This window comes from Dermacentor variabilis, chromosome 5 (assembly GCF_050947875.1).
Source record: "Dermacentor variabilis isolate Ectoservices chromosome 5, ASM5094787v1, whole genome shotgun sequence".
Lineage (NCBI taxonomy): Eukaryota > Metazoa > Arthropoda > Arachnida > Ixodida > Ixodidae > Dermacentor > Dermacentor variabilis.
The window spans coordinates 83243942-83258981 of record NC_134572.1 but is presented as its reverse complement, the minus strand read 5'-3'; the positions used below and the strand labels follow the sequence as shown (position 1 = coordinate 83258981).

At 47.8% G+C, this 15040-nt stretch overlaps 2 protein-coding genes across 2 annotated transcripts in view; both read left to right on the top strand.

Moving 5' to 3' along the window:
* The window catches only part of LOC142582896 (glycine receptor subunit alpha-2-like), a 31809-nt gene extending 28971 nt beyond the window's left edge, over positions 1 to 2838 (top strand). Inside the window, exon 9 of the mRNA XM_075693003.1 lies at positions 121 to 2838. Within this exon, the coding sequence (XP_075549118.1) occupies positions 121 to 477 (357 nt within the window). The 3' untranslated portion in view covers positions 478 to 2838. The remainder of the gene's footprint in view (positions 1 to 120) is intronic.
* Positions 2839 to 5832: 2994 nt separating this feature from the next.
* On the top strand, positions 5833 to 13061 carry LOC142583601 (uncharacterized). The gene is made up of 2 exons (XM_075694091.1): positions 5833 to 5933; positions 12220 to 13061. The coding sequence occupies exons 1-2, from the start codon at positions 5833 to 5835 to the stop codon at positions 12971 to 12973; spliced, it is 855 nt and encodes a 284-aa protein (XP_075550206.1). The 3' UTR covers positions 12974 to 13061.
* The last annotated feature ends 1979 nt before the right edge of the window (positions 13062 to 15040 follow it).

The window sequence follows — 15040 nt, the reverse complement described above, 5'->3', positions numbered from 1 at the left end:
TACTCGAAAACTATTATTGATAGTGTCAAATTAAAGTGCCTTTTTGCCTACGCCACTCTTGCCAACTTCAACTGCGCCAACTTATAATGCGATGCAATCCCGCTTTCGCCATTCTCGCAGCAAGCTCAGCACCAGCACGGAGGCCTCACCCCGGGCCAGAGCGCTAAGGGCCAGTGCGCGGTGCAGATCAAGTACAAGAAGAACAACAACGGCAATCACAAGACGGGGGGTCCGACCGTGCTCAGGCTGACCGACCTTGAGCCGCATTCGTTGCCAGAACTGCCGGACACGCCACCACACTCGCCGATGTCGGTGCGCTCGTTCGCGGGCGACGAGCCACCGTTCGTGTGCACGCTCATCACGCCGCTGACGCCACGCGACATTGCCAACGGTATCGACCGCCACTGCCGCTACATCTTCCCACTGGCGTTCATCGTCTTCAACGCCATCTACTGGTCAGTCCTGACGTCGTCTTGAGCGGTTGAAGCTGACCCGCGACCATGAATCGCACCCGTTGTATACAGGGTTCATCATCGTCAAAGTCATTCGCTGAATAATGCCGAGGTAGACAAGAGCCTTGCAGCGATGCAGTGTTCATGAACTGCATAGGCATCAACGCTTGGGATTTGTCGCATTCACTAATATCCACTAGGCCGTCCGCACGGCGCACCAAACAGAGATGAAGACGTGCCAACTGTTACACAGTTCTCCTCAGGAAAAAGGCATCACAATGGCAGTTCGTGGCGAAGACAGATGGAACAGCTTACATCGTTTCCATATCTTTAGACATGGCTGTGGATGCCGCTGCAGTTGAGAAAGTTTCTACACAAAGATTATATGTCGGAATCGTTAGTTATTTTTCGTAATCAACACAATCTTCTGGATCGTCTTGGCTTCGTCAGGAACATAAGTGGCGAAGTGTTCATTGCGCATATTGTGCTCAACGGCTGCACAACTCCGCGGCGTTCGTCGTCACCAGCTAACCTCATCTTGAGAAGAGCTGACTACATGCTAACATCAAGTGTGTTTCGCTGCTTCGTATTCCCACTTGCGCTAGTCATCTTCGACACCGTATACTAGGTGATATTGACTACAACCTGAGGGCAAGTGTGTTGATGACTGATACTTTTTAGTGGTTCCAACCAGTGTCAAGAACTGGCAAAAAATGCGCCAGTGCCAGGCCTTGACTCTCGCCTGACAAACGAGAATTTATTACATTGAGCATCAATGTCTTATTTCTCTCACTCTATTTTACATGACGCGACTGCTGAAGGTTTTGAAACGCTTTCCTTCATACAAGAGCATTTCGGACTAGTTCCCGTTACACCCACTGACGGGATGTTTCCATGACAACGGCGCGCGTAATGCGCACATGTAGGTTTCATTGTTCCTATGTGAGCCTATGGGTCGGAAATATATACAGGACTTACGAAGAGTTGTTCCTACCTTCTTATTGCGTTTCCTCCGTCCACGTGGAAGCCACCAAAAAAAAGAAACTTATACGTATGGTGGAAAGTATATTTTCGTTAGGAGGAACCGTTTGTTGTAGTATATGTTGCGGCGTGCAGTACTGTCATTCATGGCGAATATTTGGGTCAAGGAATATTCAAACCTATTTTCACAATTGACAGAGTGTGAAAATGCGACATCACTCCAGTTTCTTTACGCATAATCAAAAGATCTGTTACAAGTGGAAAACAGTCTGCTAGCAAACGTATCTGAACTTTTAGCTCTAACAGAAAAGCATTGAGCGACCAGAAGCTTTGTCCTTCTCTAGGGTAGCAACCGTGAAGTTGCTGAACAATTAACACAAATTTCAAAATTTTGTTACTATGGAAAAAAAACTCGTCAGAAAGAGTTCGTACGTGCAGGGCTCACTGAAGATATCATATTTTTACCAACTGGCTTAGCTGCCTACCAGACGAGCGGTCACATGGAATCAAGCTAGTCTACACACAGTGTAAAAGAAAGTGATCGCTGACTCGCTTGTTTAACGTGTCCTATGAACAAACCCAGGAGTTTTTGCGAGAGCAGGGTAGAAGAGGAAAAAAGGAGAGAGAGAGAGAAAGGGCTTTTTAGTGAAGAGCTGTTTCCTACCAGCTCTGGAACAACAGTCGTAAGCATTTACTTGCGCCATGACTTTATAAAGTGGCGTTACTCCGTTTGTTTATTTATTCGTTTACCGATTTTCCCATAATGGTATAGCCGACAAAGAAAGTTTGCACGAGAGGATCTAGTAATGCAAAGAAAACCTTTATCTGCATGGGTTCCCTGGTTTTAAGATTCACAGGACACCAGCATGTGCTCAAGATATTTTCATATTGAGCGAAGGCTCTTGGCCTTACCCCTGCTGACTACTTATTAATCAAACGCACATTTGTCAAACATGAAGGTTGTTCTTTGAAGGACTCGTATTTAGACGCGATCTTTTTCGTTTGGTTGTGACTTTTGTTTGTGTTTAACTCATACATGTGTCCGCGTTCATATGTTTCATTGACTGTAGGTAGCATATTGTGCAAAATAAAGACTTGCACAAAAATTTGTGTGTTGTTTTCTCTAAAATTTGTTATTTCTTGGTAATCATTTCACCTATCTATGCGTGGCTAACCTTCCTCGTGGGTATGTGCCATGTGTGAAGGAATCGCCCGAAACAATTTATCGGTGTATACCATCTAGTCGCAATTTTGCTCAGGTGCTCGTTGCGTACTGACATGCAATTAAACACGCGTATACAGCAGAGTTTGAACATAATCTACGCACTTCCATAGGGTCTTTAGAACCGCAACACTTTGCAGCAGATTAAATGGCAAATTAGACACGAAGTAATAATTGAGGGGCTATGTAGTGGTGGTACCGCTTATGTTAAGTTGTAAGACCCTAAATAGCTTAGTAACTCCAATTGTGTCTGGAAGCACTAGTTTGGTGTTTCACGTCAGTAGAGCCATCGATAAAAGCGTACATGGCATTTTTATCGAATTTCAGCAGCAAATTGCGACTGAATACGCTAAACAAAAAGACTACACGGACAAGGCCGTAGCGGGAATTGCCAGGACCTTGAAGAAACGCATGCGCACAAACTCTACGGGAAGCTGCCCGAAGGCTACCGTCGGGTAGAGGGAGACTATAGGACTCGATCGACACCGACAACGCTAGACAACATGGCTCAGTCGCGTAATAGGAGACCACCAGAACTCCTAGAAATCTGGCAGTGGAATTGCCGGACGTTTCAAAAACGAGCGGCGGCCCTCCAGAATTTCATAAACACACCCATAATAGCGCCAATTGTAATTTACTTGCAGGAAGTCGGTTCCAAGCAGGCCAGAATGCAGGTATATCACACCCTGTACGACACAAAATTTCGTCGCATCGAAACGCCGGTTTCCAAGGTCATCACGACCACCCTAACCCATTACTCCCCGCATCGAAACGCAGCATCAAAATATTAAAATTATACCGCAAAAGCCGGGCAGGGAGCACACGCTCGTGCTAAATTTCTACAGCCCGCCCAAAAACAGATGTGAAACTTTTGCCAAAATCTTAACAGAATAAAGAGCATGGCGGGCACCAAAAATCAATCGGTGTTGGGGGGAGACTTCCGTGCTCCCAGCATGACGTGGGGATACATTCAAAACGCTTTCAAGGGACTCTCACTAGCGGGCTACCGCTCTCACGCTCACTAGAGCGGGCTACCAGCTCAATACGCGGCCATCGCGCCCACCATAATCGGCAACAGTGTTACCAGAGACACGAACCCCGACCTGACATTTACGCTCAACATCAGGCGCGCGACTTGGACGAACCTAAACGAAACTCTGGGCAGTGATCACAACATTATTATAGTTTCAACAGAATCACTAAACGTTCGCCGAGTAATCGACGGCGACGTGGTACTGACTGATTGGACAGCTTTCCGCACGCGCTCGCTCCCGGAGCACCCGCCGGACGATTTCAAAGGATGGGCAGACTCGATTCGCGACTCGCACGAGTCAAGCTCGAAAAAGATTAGACGCCCGATGGAGGCGCCGGTGGTCGATCCGCATCTGCTTCACCTCTGGGAGAGTAAACGAAGCATGCTAAAAAGATGGCAGAGGCAGCGTCTCAACTGACGGCTCTACAGGCCTCTGTGTCGGAACAGGCAAACGAGTACGCGGCAAAACTTGCCGCGTATGGTTCGGTACAGTTTTTCAAGTCCCTCAGAGGCACCCAGGGTGCCGTCGAGACTTGGACGATGCTCAGGAGCGTGCTGGAACTAGACAATACAAAATCAGCCATGAGCAGAACTCTTCAATACATTGCAGATTCCTTTCCTGAGACAGACGGAGAATTGCTACAGGCACTCAAATACCGCTCCGTAGGCAGCGCGGACATCCCACCTTGCCTCTAAAATACACGTGTCCGGAGTCCGTAGTTCGCACACGGGTCCGAGCTCGACGCTCCGATAACGCTGCAGGAAGTTTACGCAGCAGCACAAGCGGCCAAGCGAAACTCGGCCCCGGGATCGGACCGCGTAACCAACGCGATGATTAGGAACCTTGGCGACGAGGTTCTAGATCGGGTTACTACGCTATTTAACGACCAGTGCAGGTCACGAGGCCACGTCCCGCCGTAATAGAAGGAGGCCAAGATCATAACCACCCCCAAACCGGGAAAGACTCCACCCATCGGAATTCTGTAACCCATCTAGCTCACGTCTTGTATGGGAAAACTTTTCGAGAGGGTGGTGCACACCGGGCTCTAAAGCACATTAAGCAGAATTTATTTCCCACCACGATGATTGGATTCCAACCCGGGCTCTTGACTCAGGACGCCTTCCTCTTGATGAGGGAGGAGGTCCTGAGTCGAGTCCCTGTGGGAAGTGAAAAGTTCATACTGGCTGTAGACCTTTGACAACATTTCACACGAGGCCATCCTCTCGCAAATGAGCAAGATGGGTTGTGGCGAACGGTTCTTCAACTACGTTAAATCTTTCCTTTCCGGTCAAACATACGAGGTCGGAACCTTTCTTCATGCCCAACAATGGCACACCGCAGGGATCAATGGTATCACTCTTGCTTTTCAATATCCCGATGTGGAGTCTAGTTCGCACTCTAGACGGGAACCCTCAGCTGGGCTACACACTGTACACAAATAGCATTATGGTTTGGGCGACAAAAGGATCGCTAGGGCAATAGGAAGATAGGCTACAGAGGGCCGCGACGGCAATCTCAGAGTTTGTCAAGAGCAGCGGACTCCGGAAAAGTCGGAGATCATCTACGTGCACAGCCGATACTACAGGAGTATTAGACAGATAAACCTAAGCGTTGACGGCCACGCAATTGCTGAAGTTTCAAAAGCCCGACTCTTGGGCTACTGGATCCATAGCAATGACAGGGACACGCACACGATCGCCACAATAAACACCACGACCAGGCAGACTTCCCGAATCATTAGGAGAATTACATATCATAAGAAAGACCTGAAGGAGGGAGACACCGCCAGACTGGTCCAAGCATCGGTCATGAGCAGGGTAACATACACACCACTTACCCTATCACACGCTCACCAAGATCGACCGAGGAGAAACAGGTGGATACCATCACCAAAAACACGTACAAAGTGGCCCTAAGGCTGTCGTGTTACACGCCGACAGAGACTGCTAGCCCTCGGCTTATACAACACGTACACCGAGCTAAAGGCGACTGTACTGATCTTGCAGAGGGGCCGATTGAAGGACACATCTGGCGGGTAGAACAATCTTAAGCAGGGCGGGCATCCCGCCACTTAGACAGTGTGCTGGTGGACTTGCTGAGAGATACGAGGAAACACATTTCGGTGGCTCCGCTACCTAGGGACATGCATCCAGAAAGGCACAGAGAAAGACAAATCACCAGGGTAGAGCGGCTCTGCAAGCAGATGGAATCGGACCCTGGTACCACGTACGTCGACGCGGCCAGGTACCATGCAGGTGGCCGAGACCACGTCTTGACGGTAGTTGACCAAAATATCAGTTGGCGAACGAGCTTGTCTACGCGCGTCGCTTCTTCGGCGGGGGCAGAGGCCACGGCCACTGCCCTGGCCATCAGAGAACGGGAGCGCGAGGGATGGCCATCCGTAATAATTTCAGACTTGCAAGACGCGTGCCGCCTCTTTACGGCGGGCGCATGCCCGTAGCCGCGGCGCGACAACTCATACCCACGCCAGCCTACCACCACCGCTTAGTCTGGTGCCCGGGCACCACACCAACGAGAGGACCGACGTGCTGGCTCGCGAACTTTGTAACCGAGCAGCGGCGCACGGTCCCTCCTCGTCGCCCGCAATTATTATCCCATTTGGCGCTACAGAAATTCTATAAAACCAGCGCTTCGAGCGTCAAAATTACGGGACTCCTCACAAATCCCTGTCAGGGGAAGAAGCTGTCAATCTTGGAAAGATACAGGCGGAGGTTTGTCCGCATTTGCTAAAGTTACACGCGCTACATCCGACACTATACCCAAACCCATGTCCTGGTGCGGTATAGGCCCACACTCAGCTAGATTTCGTGGGGGTGTAAGAAGAAACCAGGAAGTCTAGATAATTACCTAGGTAAATCATTAAGCCCCAGTATGGAGCGATGGGAGCTCGGACACAGAGGTGCAAATGGCGCCTCTGAACCAAGTCAGGCGGGCAGCCGAAGCCAGTGGAGCCCAGGAGCTGGGGCCCCACCCACAGGATCTCCAAGAGCATCTTAATCCCTCAATAAACCTTTTCATCATCATTATCATCGATAATGGCTTCAAGGTGACGTATATGCACTTCGTTCAGCTGCTCAAGCACCAAATACTGGGCTTCTCCCACCGTCGATGCGAGACCCTTCTTGGTAATACCATCGGTCTTTAGATGGCGCTGCGGTGTTTTAAACAACCACGGCGTCGAATTTCGAGCTCATTCGAGCTCATCTTCCCCAGAAATAAAGACTAAGGGCTCGGAGAATTCAAAGTAAATAAAACTTGCAATTCGATCTTTCTTCGAAAGCACCGGAGCAGAGCTCTTCCAGTATACGACTCGCAATTAAGCGAGTGGGACTACGTAAAAAATTGCTGACGCCGTTTTTGTCTGCGTGTCTTTCAAAACCTACGTTAGCAGTTTTTGGAACGACACGCAGACGCAATGGGGGTGGTCGAGACTCGCAGAGTAAAATTTAGTTATCTGCGGCCTTCGATACCCCAGAAGTAACAGAGTTACTCTCACCTGTTTACTTTCAGTATGAATTTGGCATGCAAACCATGATTGTAAAAGGCGTCGCCATAGCGCCAAAGCTGGCGTAACACAACGACCTGCAAACATGACTGAACGGTCGTTCGTACATCCCACGTGCCTCTCTGTACGCACTGCAGGCTAATTTGGACTCCTTGCTGTACACCTGCAATAGCTGGGACACCGTTTCCTCATTTATGTATGGACCTCAAGGCCAGCCCTACATAAGTAATGGCTTTTTTTTTGTTTTTTACTGCTGCTAAACAGCCTCACCCGGTTGGTGTATATGCAGTTTCGGGTTCAATTCGAAACTGTGTCATCACTCTTTTGCAAGTATGTACAGTTGTCATCATTGCCATATACTCTGAAGTCAATAGTGCTTATCCATACGGGTGATAAGTCTTCACCGTCCTCACTCACTCATTCCCGCCGAGTACACTCCTCCTGTCCGCGTCATGCTTGCGCCCCCGGTATCACGCTATCCTTTGTCTCGGCTTGTCACATTCACCTGCTTCGTCCGGTGTGTTCGGGACATCAAAGAATGGCGACGAGGACGGGGCACAAACTCCATGCTGCAAACTCATAACTGAACGAAAACAGCCGGTGGTAGTGGGGAACCTTTCTTTTTCAAGGTTAGAAAAGAGAAACACGCAAAAGACATCGACCCTCTAACTACATGGCACTGCAGTTATCATCAGCATATGATCGCCCCCCGTACGAACGCGTTTGCTCACAACGCAAGAAAAGACCACGTAATTGCACTAGCAGAATGAAAGAGCAACACGCTCATTCGCTCAAGGACTTACGACGTCCGTTACGTATGAGATGTAGCTATGAAGCGTAAGACTCATGTATAAGTAACGCGAAGCTAGATTAAGTTAGCGAAGTAGCAGTAGTGGAGCAAGACACAAGAACAGTCTCGTTGGCTCTAGTTGTCTGCGTCACGCGGACGAAGGTGATGTATGATGCTTGTCGATGGAAAAATGTTTATGAGAGGTCACTGAGGTGTCTGTGCACAGAGAAGTACGACACATGGATGGATAGACGGATGGATAGACGGATGGATGGATGGATACAACTTTCTTGTACTTCCGGCAAGGTCTAACGCGACCCGGGCTCAGGTCTTCCACGGGGGAACGTCAAGGCACTGCCTCAACGCCGGCTCACGGGCTTGCTGGACTGCCCACGTCTGGATTCCGAGGTCTGAGCTGCACAGAGTACGACACACAGCTAAAAAAATTTCAGCAGAACCCCATCTCACGATTAAAATCGACGGTAATGCTCTTAGCAATGAAGCAATGTAGCCAAGCACCGCATCGTCAACGCAGAGAAGCATCATGTATGCAGCCGTGTACGTCGTGTATGCAGCCGGGCTCCTCTGTCGCGTTTCCCTCTGGACACACTGTGCCATCTAGCGGCGTCACTGTGAAGTCAGTGCGCGGCGCGCATATGTGAATAATATGTTAAGGCAAGATTGTTTGAACATATAGACCGCGAGATTCATTGCTCCCAGCACCGAAGGCCGAAGTTGGCGTCAAAGAGGTTCATTGAAGAGCGGTACATACTCAGTGTACATATCCAGCGACCCAAGTTGGTCCGACAGTTGGCTTCGAATCTGGTTCTCTAAGCGCAGCAATGTTCTACCCACTAGGCCACAAAGAACAAAAAAAATATATGGGGTTTTACGTGCTATAACCACGATACAATTATAAGGCACGCCGTAGTGGAAGACTCCAGGTTATTTTGACCACCCGGGGTTCTTTGACGTGCACTCAACGCACGATACTTCGTGCTTAGCAGCGTAGTACCAAAGCCACTACGCCACCACGGCGGGTGGGTCATGAACTATCCAGTGACCTAAGTTGGTGAGAAAACGAATAAAGAACGTCACTGCAGCCAGTCTGGGAGATTGGCGAAGAATGTTCGCATACCCAGCGACCCAAGTTATCTGCTAGGCAAGGCAGCAGGCCGCACATACCTGGTCGCCGAAGTCGAGTGTGCATGCGTGTGTGTGTGCGTGTGTGTGCGTGTGTGCGCGCGTGTGCGCGCGTGTGCGCGCGTGCGTGCGTGCGTGCGTGCGTGTGTGTGTGTGTGTGTGTGTGTGTGTGTGTGTGTGTGTGTGTATGTGTGTGTGTGTGTGTGTGTGTGTGTGTGTGTGTGTGTGTGTGTGTGTGTGTGTGTGTGTGTGTGTGTGTGTGTGTTTGTGTGTGTGTGTGTGTGTGTGTGTGTGTGTGTGCGTGCGTGCGTGCGTGCGTGCGTGCGTGTGCGTGTGCGTGCGTGCGTGTGCGCGCGCGCGCGTGTGTGCGCGTGCGCGTGCGTGCGTGCGTGCGTGCGTGCGTGCGTGCGTGCGTGCCCGGCGAGGAAACCACAACGAACGCCAAACCCCGGAGAAGAGGCAAAGAAAACTTCACTTTCAAACACATGTAATAATTAATGGAAATTAATGCACCGTTTTCGTTTCGACGTGTGCAGGTAGGGAATGCAGCCGCTCGGCGCCGCACAATGGCGGATGGGACGGCATTTCGGAAAGCGAGAGTGCAACAAAGAAGAAGAAGAAGAATAAGAAGAAGATATCACATTGCTATAACAATGCACGGGCGAGCTCAAAAAGTCGAACAGACAACACTCGTCGCGGACGCATTTCACCACAGAAAATCCCATGGTGGACCCACATCTCGTGCATATGTGGGGCGCTCGCAGAAGCCTTCTGAAAAAATGGCGCAAACAAAAACATAATAGAAAACTGAAATTGCGCGTAGCGGCTCTTACACAACATGCGGAAGAATACGCGATGGTCCTGGTGCGCCAAACTGGCAGCAAATGTGCGCCAGCCTGAGCGGAAAGTGCAGCTCATCCAAAACGTGGGCAATACTAAAGCACCTATTGGACCCAACAAAAAATAAGCAATAAATCACGCACACAATCAGACGCATGCTTCGCAACCAACCGGGGTCGGATAAAGAGATATTGCGAGAGCTAGAGGCAAAATACATCGGCGACTACACATGGAAAGAAACATCCATAACAAACTATAGTTGGAAATGAAGACCTTGATCCCCATCCGACAGGCCGGAAGTCTGGACAGCCCTTCACTCCCTAACTCGAAACACAGCACCCGGACAAAACGGGCTCACAAATAAAATCCTCAGAAACCTGGACGACGACTCGATAAAAGCCCCAACTTTCTTTAATACCCATTGGGAAGCGGGAACGCTGCCAAAGGAATGGAAGTATGCTCATGTAGTGCTTACACCAAAACCGGGCAAGCCTCCAGGCCTCTCCAACATGCGACCCATAACCCTGACTTCGTGTCTGGGGAAACTTTTCGAAAACGAGGTGCTCAGTCGCCTGAAGCCTCACGGGGATGACAAAGGTTTCTTTCCTCACACAATGTGCGGCTTCAAGCGGCATTTGTCGACTCAAGACGTACAACTCCAATTAAAGGAAGAAGTACTGGATCATGTCACCAAATATGCAAAATGCACACTCGCACTAGACTTTAAAGGAGCATTTGACAACGTAGCTCATGAGACCATCCTAAAAAACTTATCGCAGCTAAATTGCCCCCAACAAACTTACAACTACGTTCGAGCTTTCTTAACGGACTACATCGCAACGGTAGGTGTGCATACCCTGAGAATAAAATAGAAGAAAAGCCCCAAACAGAGGCACTTCTCAGGTATCCGTCATACCGCCTTTTCGCTTAAATGACGCCATGAAAAACCTCCCAGAGCGTCTAGAGAAGAACCCACACCTTGGTCACGCAATATATGCGGACGACATTACCATTTGGACAGCTTGAGGATCGGATAGAGAACAGCAGGACGCCCTACAAGCCGCGGCACACGCTGTCACCGAATACGCCGAAGAGTGCAGTCTGGCATGCTCCCCAGAAAAATCCGAGCTCCTCGTTCTCGAAAAGTAATGCAGAAGAAAAATCACCACGCAGAGAGGCCACTGAAATACACATCAACCAAAAAAACTATACCCAGAGTTCAAACGCTCCGCATGTTAGGTGCTCACATGCAAAATAATGGTCGCAGTAATCACACTATAAACGCACTAAGACAAAGTGCCTACAGAGTAGCTCGCCTGATAAATAGAGTCGCAAGTCGCAGACATGGCATGAAGGAAGAAGACCTAGCTATTACGCTTGACTCAGGCCCTTATCGTCAGCAGAGTCACCTACGCGACACCTTATCTCAACCTAACATCAAGAGAAAACGCCCAAATAAACGTATTGCCACGGAAAACGTACAGACAAGCCCTAGGCCTTCCACCAAGCACTGGAACGAAACTTCTATTCCAGGGCATCGGCAACACCTTAGACGAACTCACTGAAGCGCATCGCCATGCGCAAATCACACGCCTCAAACTCACTAGAACAGGCAGAACTCTTCGAAGATTGCTATACCCCGTAGCGACAACCAAGAGTCAACAAGTACTAAGCAAATAACGGTGGCCCCTATTCCACGTAACATGCACCTGGAGTATCACTTGGGCAGGAGAAAAGCACGAGTTAAAGCAATAGAAAGAGGATACGGCACTCTCTCCACTGCTCGCTGGACAGATGCGGTCAAGTGGAAGAATGGGGAGGGCATGGTAATCAGCGTGGCAGGAAACAGACAGGAGGAACTGGTATTCGCCTCCATTCGTACGCAGAATGTCACCGCAACAGAAGAAGCCGCCATTGCCCTCGCCATCTCGGCGTCGAGACAAAATTAGGAAATGCATATTCTTACAGATTCTCAGTCAGCATGTCGAGCCTACGCGAACGGCCATATACATAAAGTATAATGTGATATTCTCCACCGCTTCAACTAAATGCCCCGCACCACGATAATTTGGACACCGGGACACGAAGCCGTCAGCGGAAACCGTCGTGCACACAGGATAGCCCGAGGTCACCGCGACCGGGCGCTGCAAGAGTCGCCAGAATACCCCAGTTCACAGGCACTACACACTTACTTACACACTTTGCCGAAATTTCCGCCTCTTTGTGAATAGAGTGTTGTACTTGATTCTTCTTTTGTTGCTATCGGGCGATGTCGAGCTTAATCCTGGACCTCTCACCGAAGCAGCAATGGAGGTACTTAAAAGTTTACAGGCTGGTCAGGCAGCAATCATGAGCAAGCTAGATACCATCGATACCAAGTTAGCCAAACACGAGGCTATGCTGGCGGAGGTAAACAGTAGGCTTGGTGTAACTGAGGAACGGGTTGGAACGGTAAATAAATTAGTGTCGGATCAAGGAAATGCAATAAGATCACTTGAACAACAAGTATCTGCCGTGCGAAAGAAAAACGTCGATCTTGAAAACAGAAGTCGCAGGCTTAATCTTGTCTTCTATGGAATAGATGACGGAAACCATTCTGAAACGTGGATTCGATCAGAAAACTTGGTTAAAGGTATTTGCAAAACTAACCTGGGGATCGAACTGAATTCGATACAAAGGGCACACCGAGTAGGTCGTTACAGCGATAGGTTCAAAAGGCCAGTCATAGTAAATTTTTCTTCATATAAGGAAAAACAGGACGTCTTGTCAAATGCCAATAAGTTCAAGGGGTCGCCCTACAGTGTGGATCAGGATTATTCATCCGATACCCGAGAAATACGGAAGCATCTGTGGGAATACGCAAAAGTTAAAAAAGCGGACAGCAATAACAAGGTAAAGCTAAACTTCGACAAACTTATTATTAACGGAAAGACCTTCACGTGGGACAAAGAAAAAAAAGAAGTTGTTCCATTCAGGGAACGATGACGCAATAGAAAGGAAATGAAACAAGTGTGTCGTAACCTCGTTGCCGTTGTAGTAAACTGTAGGAGTATAATAAACAAAGTCGATGAATTCGCTGGTCTGATAGAGTCTGTCAAGGCTGATATCGTTTTTGGCACAGAATTGTGGCTGAACCCGTCTATCGCGGATAGTGAAGTATTCCCTAAAGAATTCATTGCTTATCGGAAGGACAGGCCCCGCCTCGGTGGAGGGGTGTTTTTGTTAATTCGCTCTTCTCTTAAATCATTTATGCTAGATCTTGATACCTACGATGTTGAATCAATTTGGTGCTCAGTCACCCTACCTGATAACTCCTCATACGCTGTTGGATCATTCTACAGACCACCGAACTCAAATTTAAAACTGTTGCAATCTTTGTTTGACATCGTTTCGGAGGCATCCCGGCAGCCTATTTTGCTTGCGGGTGATTTTAACTTACCTGACTTGGAATGGCTAGAAGGTGATTGCGTATGCAAAGTTGACAGCCGTATTAACCTAGAAATGAAAAACATTGTAAACACCTTCGGACCGTTACAGTATGTCAATGCTCCAACTCGGAATAGTAACATTCTGGACCTTTTGTTCTGCAGTTCACCTACCCTTATTAGCTCGGTTTATATAATACCAGGAATAAGTGACCATCACGCCGTCATTGCAAACATTAAAACAGATATTAACCGATCAACGTCACCCACTTCAAGGAGAGTTTTTTTCTTCGAAAAAGGTGATTATCCTAGTATCTCCCAGGAGCTCCTCGATTACTTGCCGGTTTTTGAATGTCTTGCTGAGGATTACGACATCCATGATTTATGGCGGGTATTTAAAGATAAACTGCTTGAGCTTACGGACAAGTATGTTCCAAGCATAGACTCCACCAGACTCAAGAAACGTAAGAAACCCTGGGTGAATTCGCGTATTCTCAGAATAATTAAAACAAGAAAGAGAGCATTTAATAGATACAAAAAAACTAAAAGAATGAATCACATATAAAAGTTATCTGAAGTAACACAGGAGTATAAGTTTGCTATAAAAAATACGAAGGAAGAGTACTTTAAGACACTCAACGACAGAATGAAAACTAATCCTAAACATTTTTGGAGGTTTTTAAAAGGATGCGGATCAGATTTTGTAGGAATAAATGAAATTGTTTGTAATCAACAAATAATTACAGACGATATTGAAAAGGCAACGTGTTTGAATACATATTTTCAATCTGTCTTCCTACCTAAATGCAATCATAGCTCTACACCACAAGCAAGCAGATTTCCTTTAATGGAACAAGTTGAATTAAGCGTTAGAGGCATCGAGGCACTCCTAAAGGTCATAGATGAAACCAAAGCAAACGGTCCGGATGGTATATCTCCACGTATACTAAAGCGGTGTGCTGCACCTGTCTCGATGTACCTTTATTTAATCTATGTGAAATCGCTATCCACAGGACTCTTACCTAATGATTGGAAAACCGCTCAAGTTGTACCTATTCATAAAGGGGGTTCGAAAAGAGATGTCGCAAATTACAGGCCTATCTCACTAACATCCATCTCGTGCAAGATCATTGAGCATATTATATATGCTGAGATAATGCGTCATATAACAAATAATAATATACTGATCAAAGAACAACATGGGTTTCGGAAAGGTCTATCTTGCACAACACAATTAATTGAATTTTATCATGAATTGGCACTCGATGTTGACGAGGGAGGACAAACAGATTGTGTCTTTTTAGACTTTCGCAAGGCTTTCGACACAGTGTCACATCCACTTCTTCTTATTAAACTTAAGATGTTAAATATTCACTCAAGCGTACTCGCTTGGATTGAAAATTATTTGTCTCAGCGCTGACAATGTGTTGTTTTGAACGGCAAAAGCTCGGCATACGCTGATGTGACGTCAGGAGTCCCACAGGGCTCAGTCCTAGGGCCACTTTTGTTTTTACTTTATATAAATGATATCTCTGTTGGTATTTCTTCATGTATACGGTTGTTTGCCGATGATTGTGTTGTTTATAGGAAAATTAAGAGTGAACAAGATGCTGCCATGTTACAATCT

Excerpts from the sequence above, each read along its gene's own strand:
- LOC142583601 (XM_075694091.1), top strand. The coding sequence starts at position 5,833 with ATGCATCCAGAAAGGCACAGAGAAAGACAAATCACCAGGGTAGAGCGG. Across the intron at positions 5,934-12,219 it reads ACGTACGTCGACGCGGCCAG|AGTGTTGTACTTGATTCTTC; the intron begins GTACCATGCAGG and ends CTTTGTGAATAG.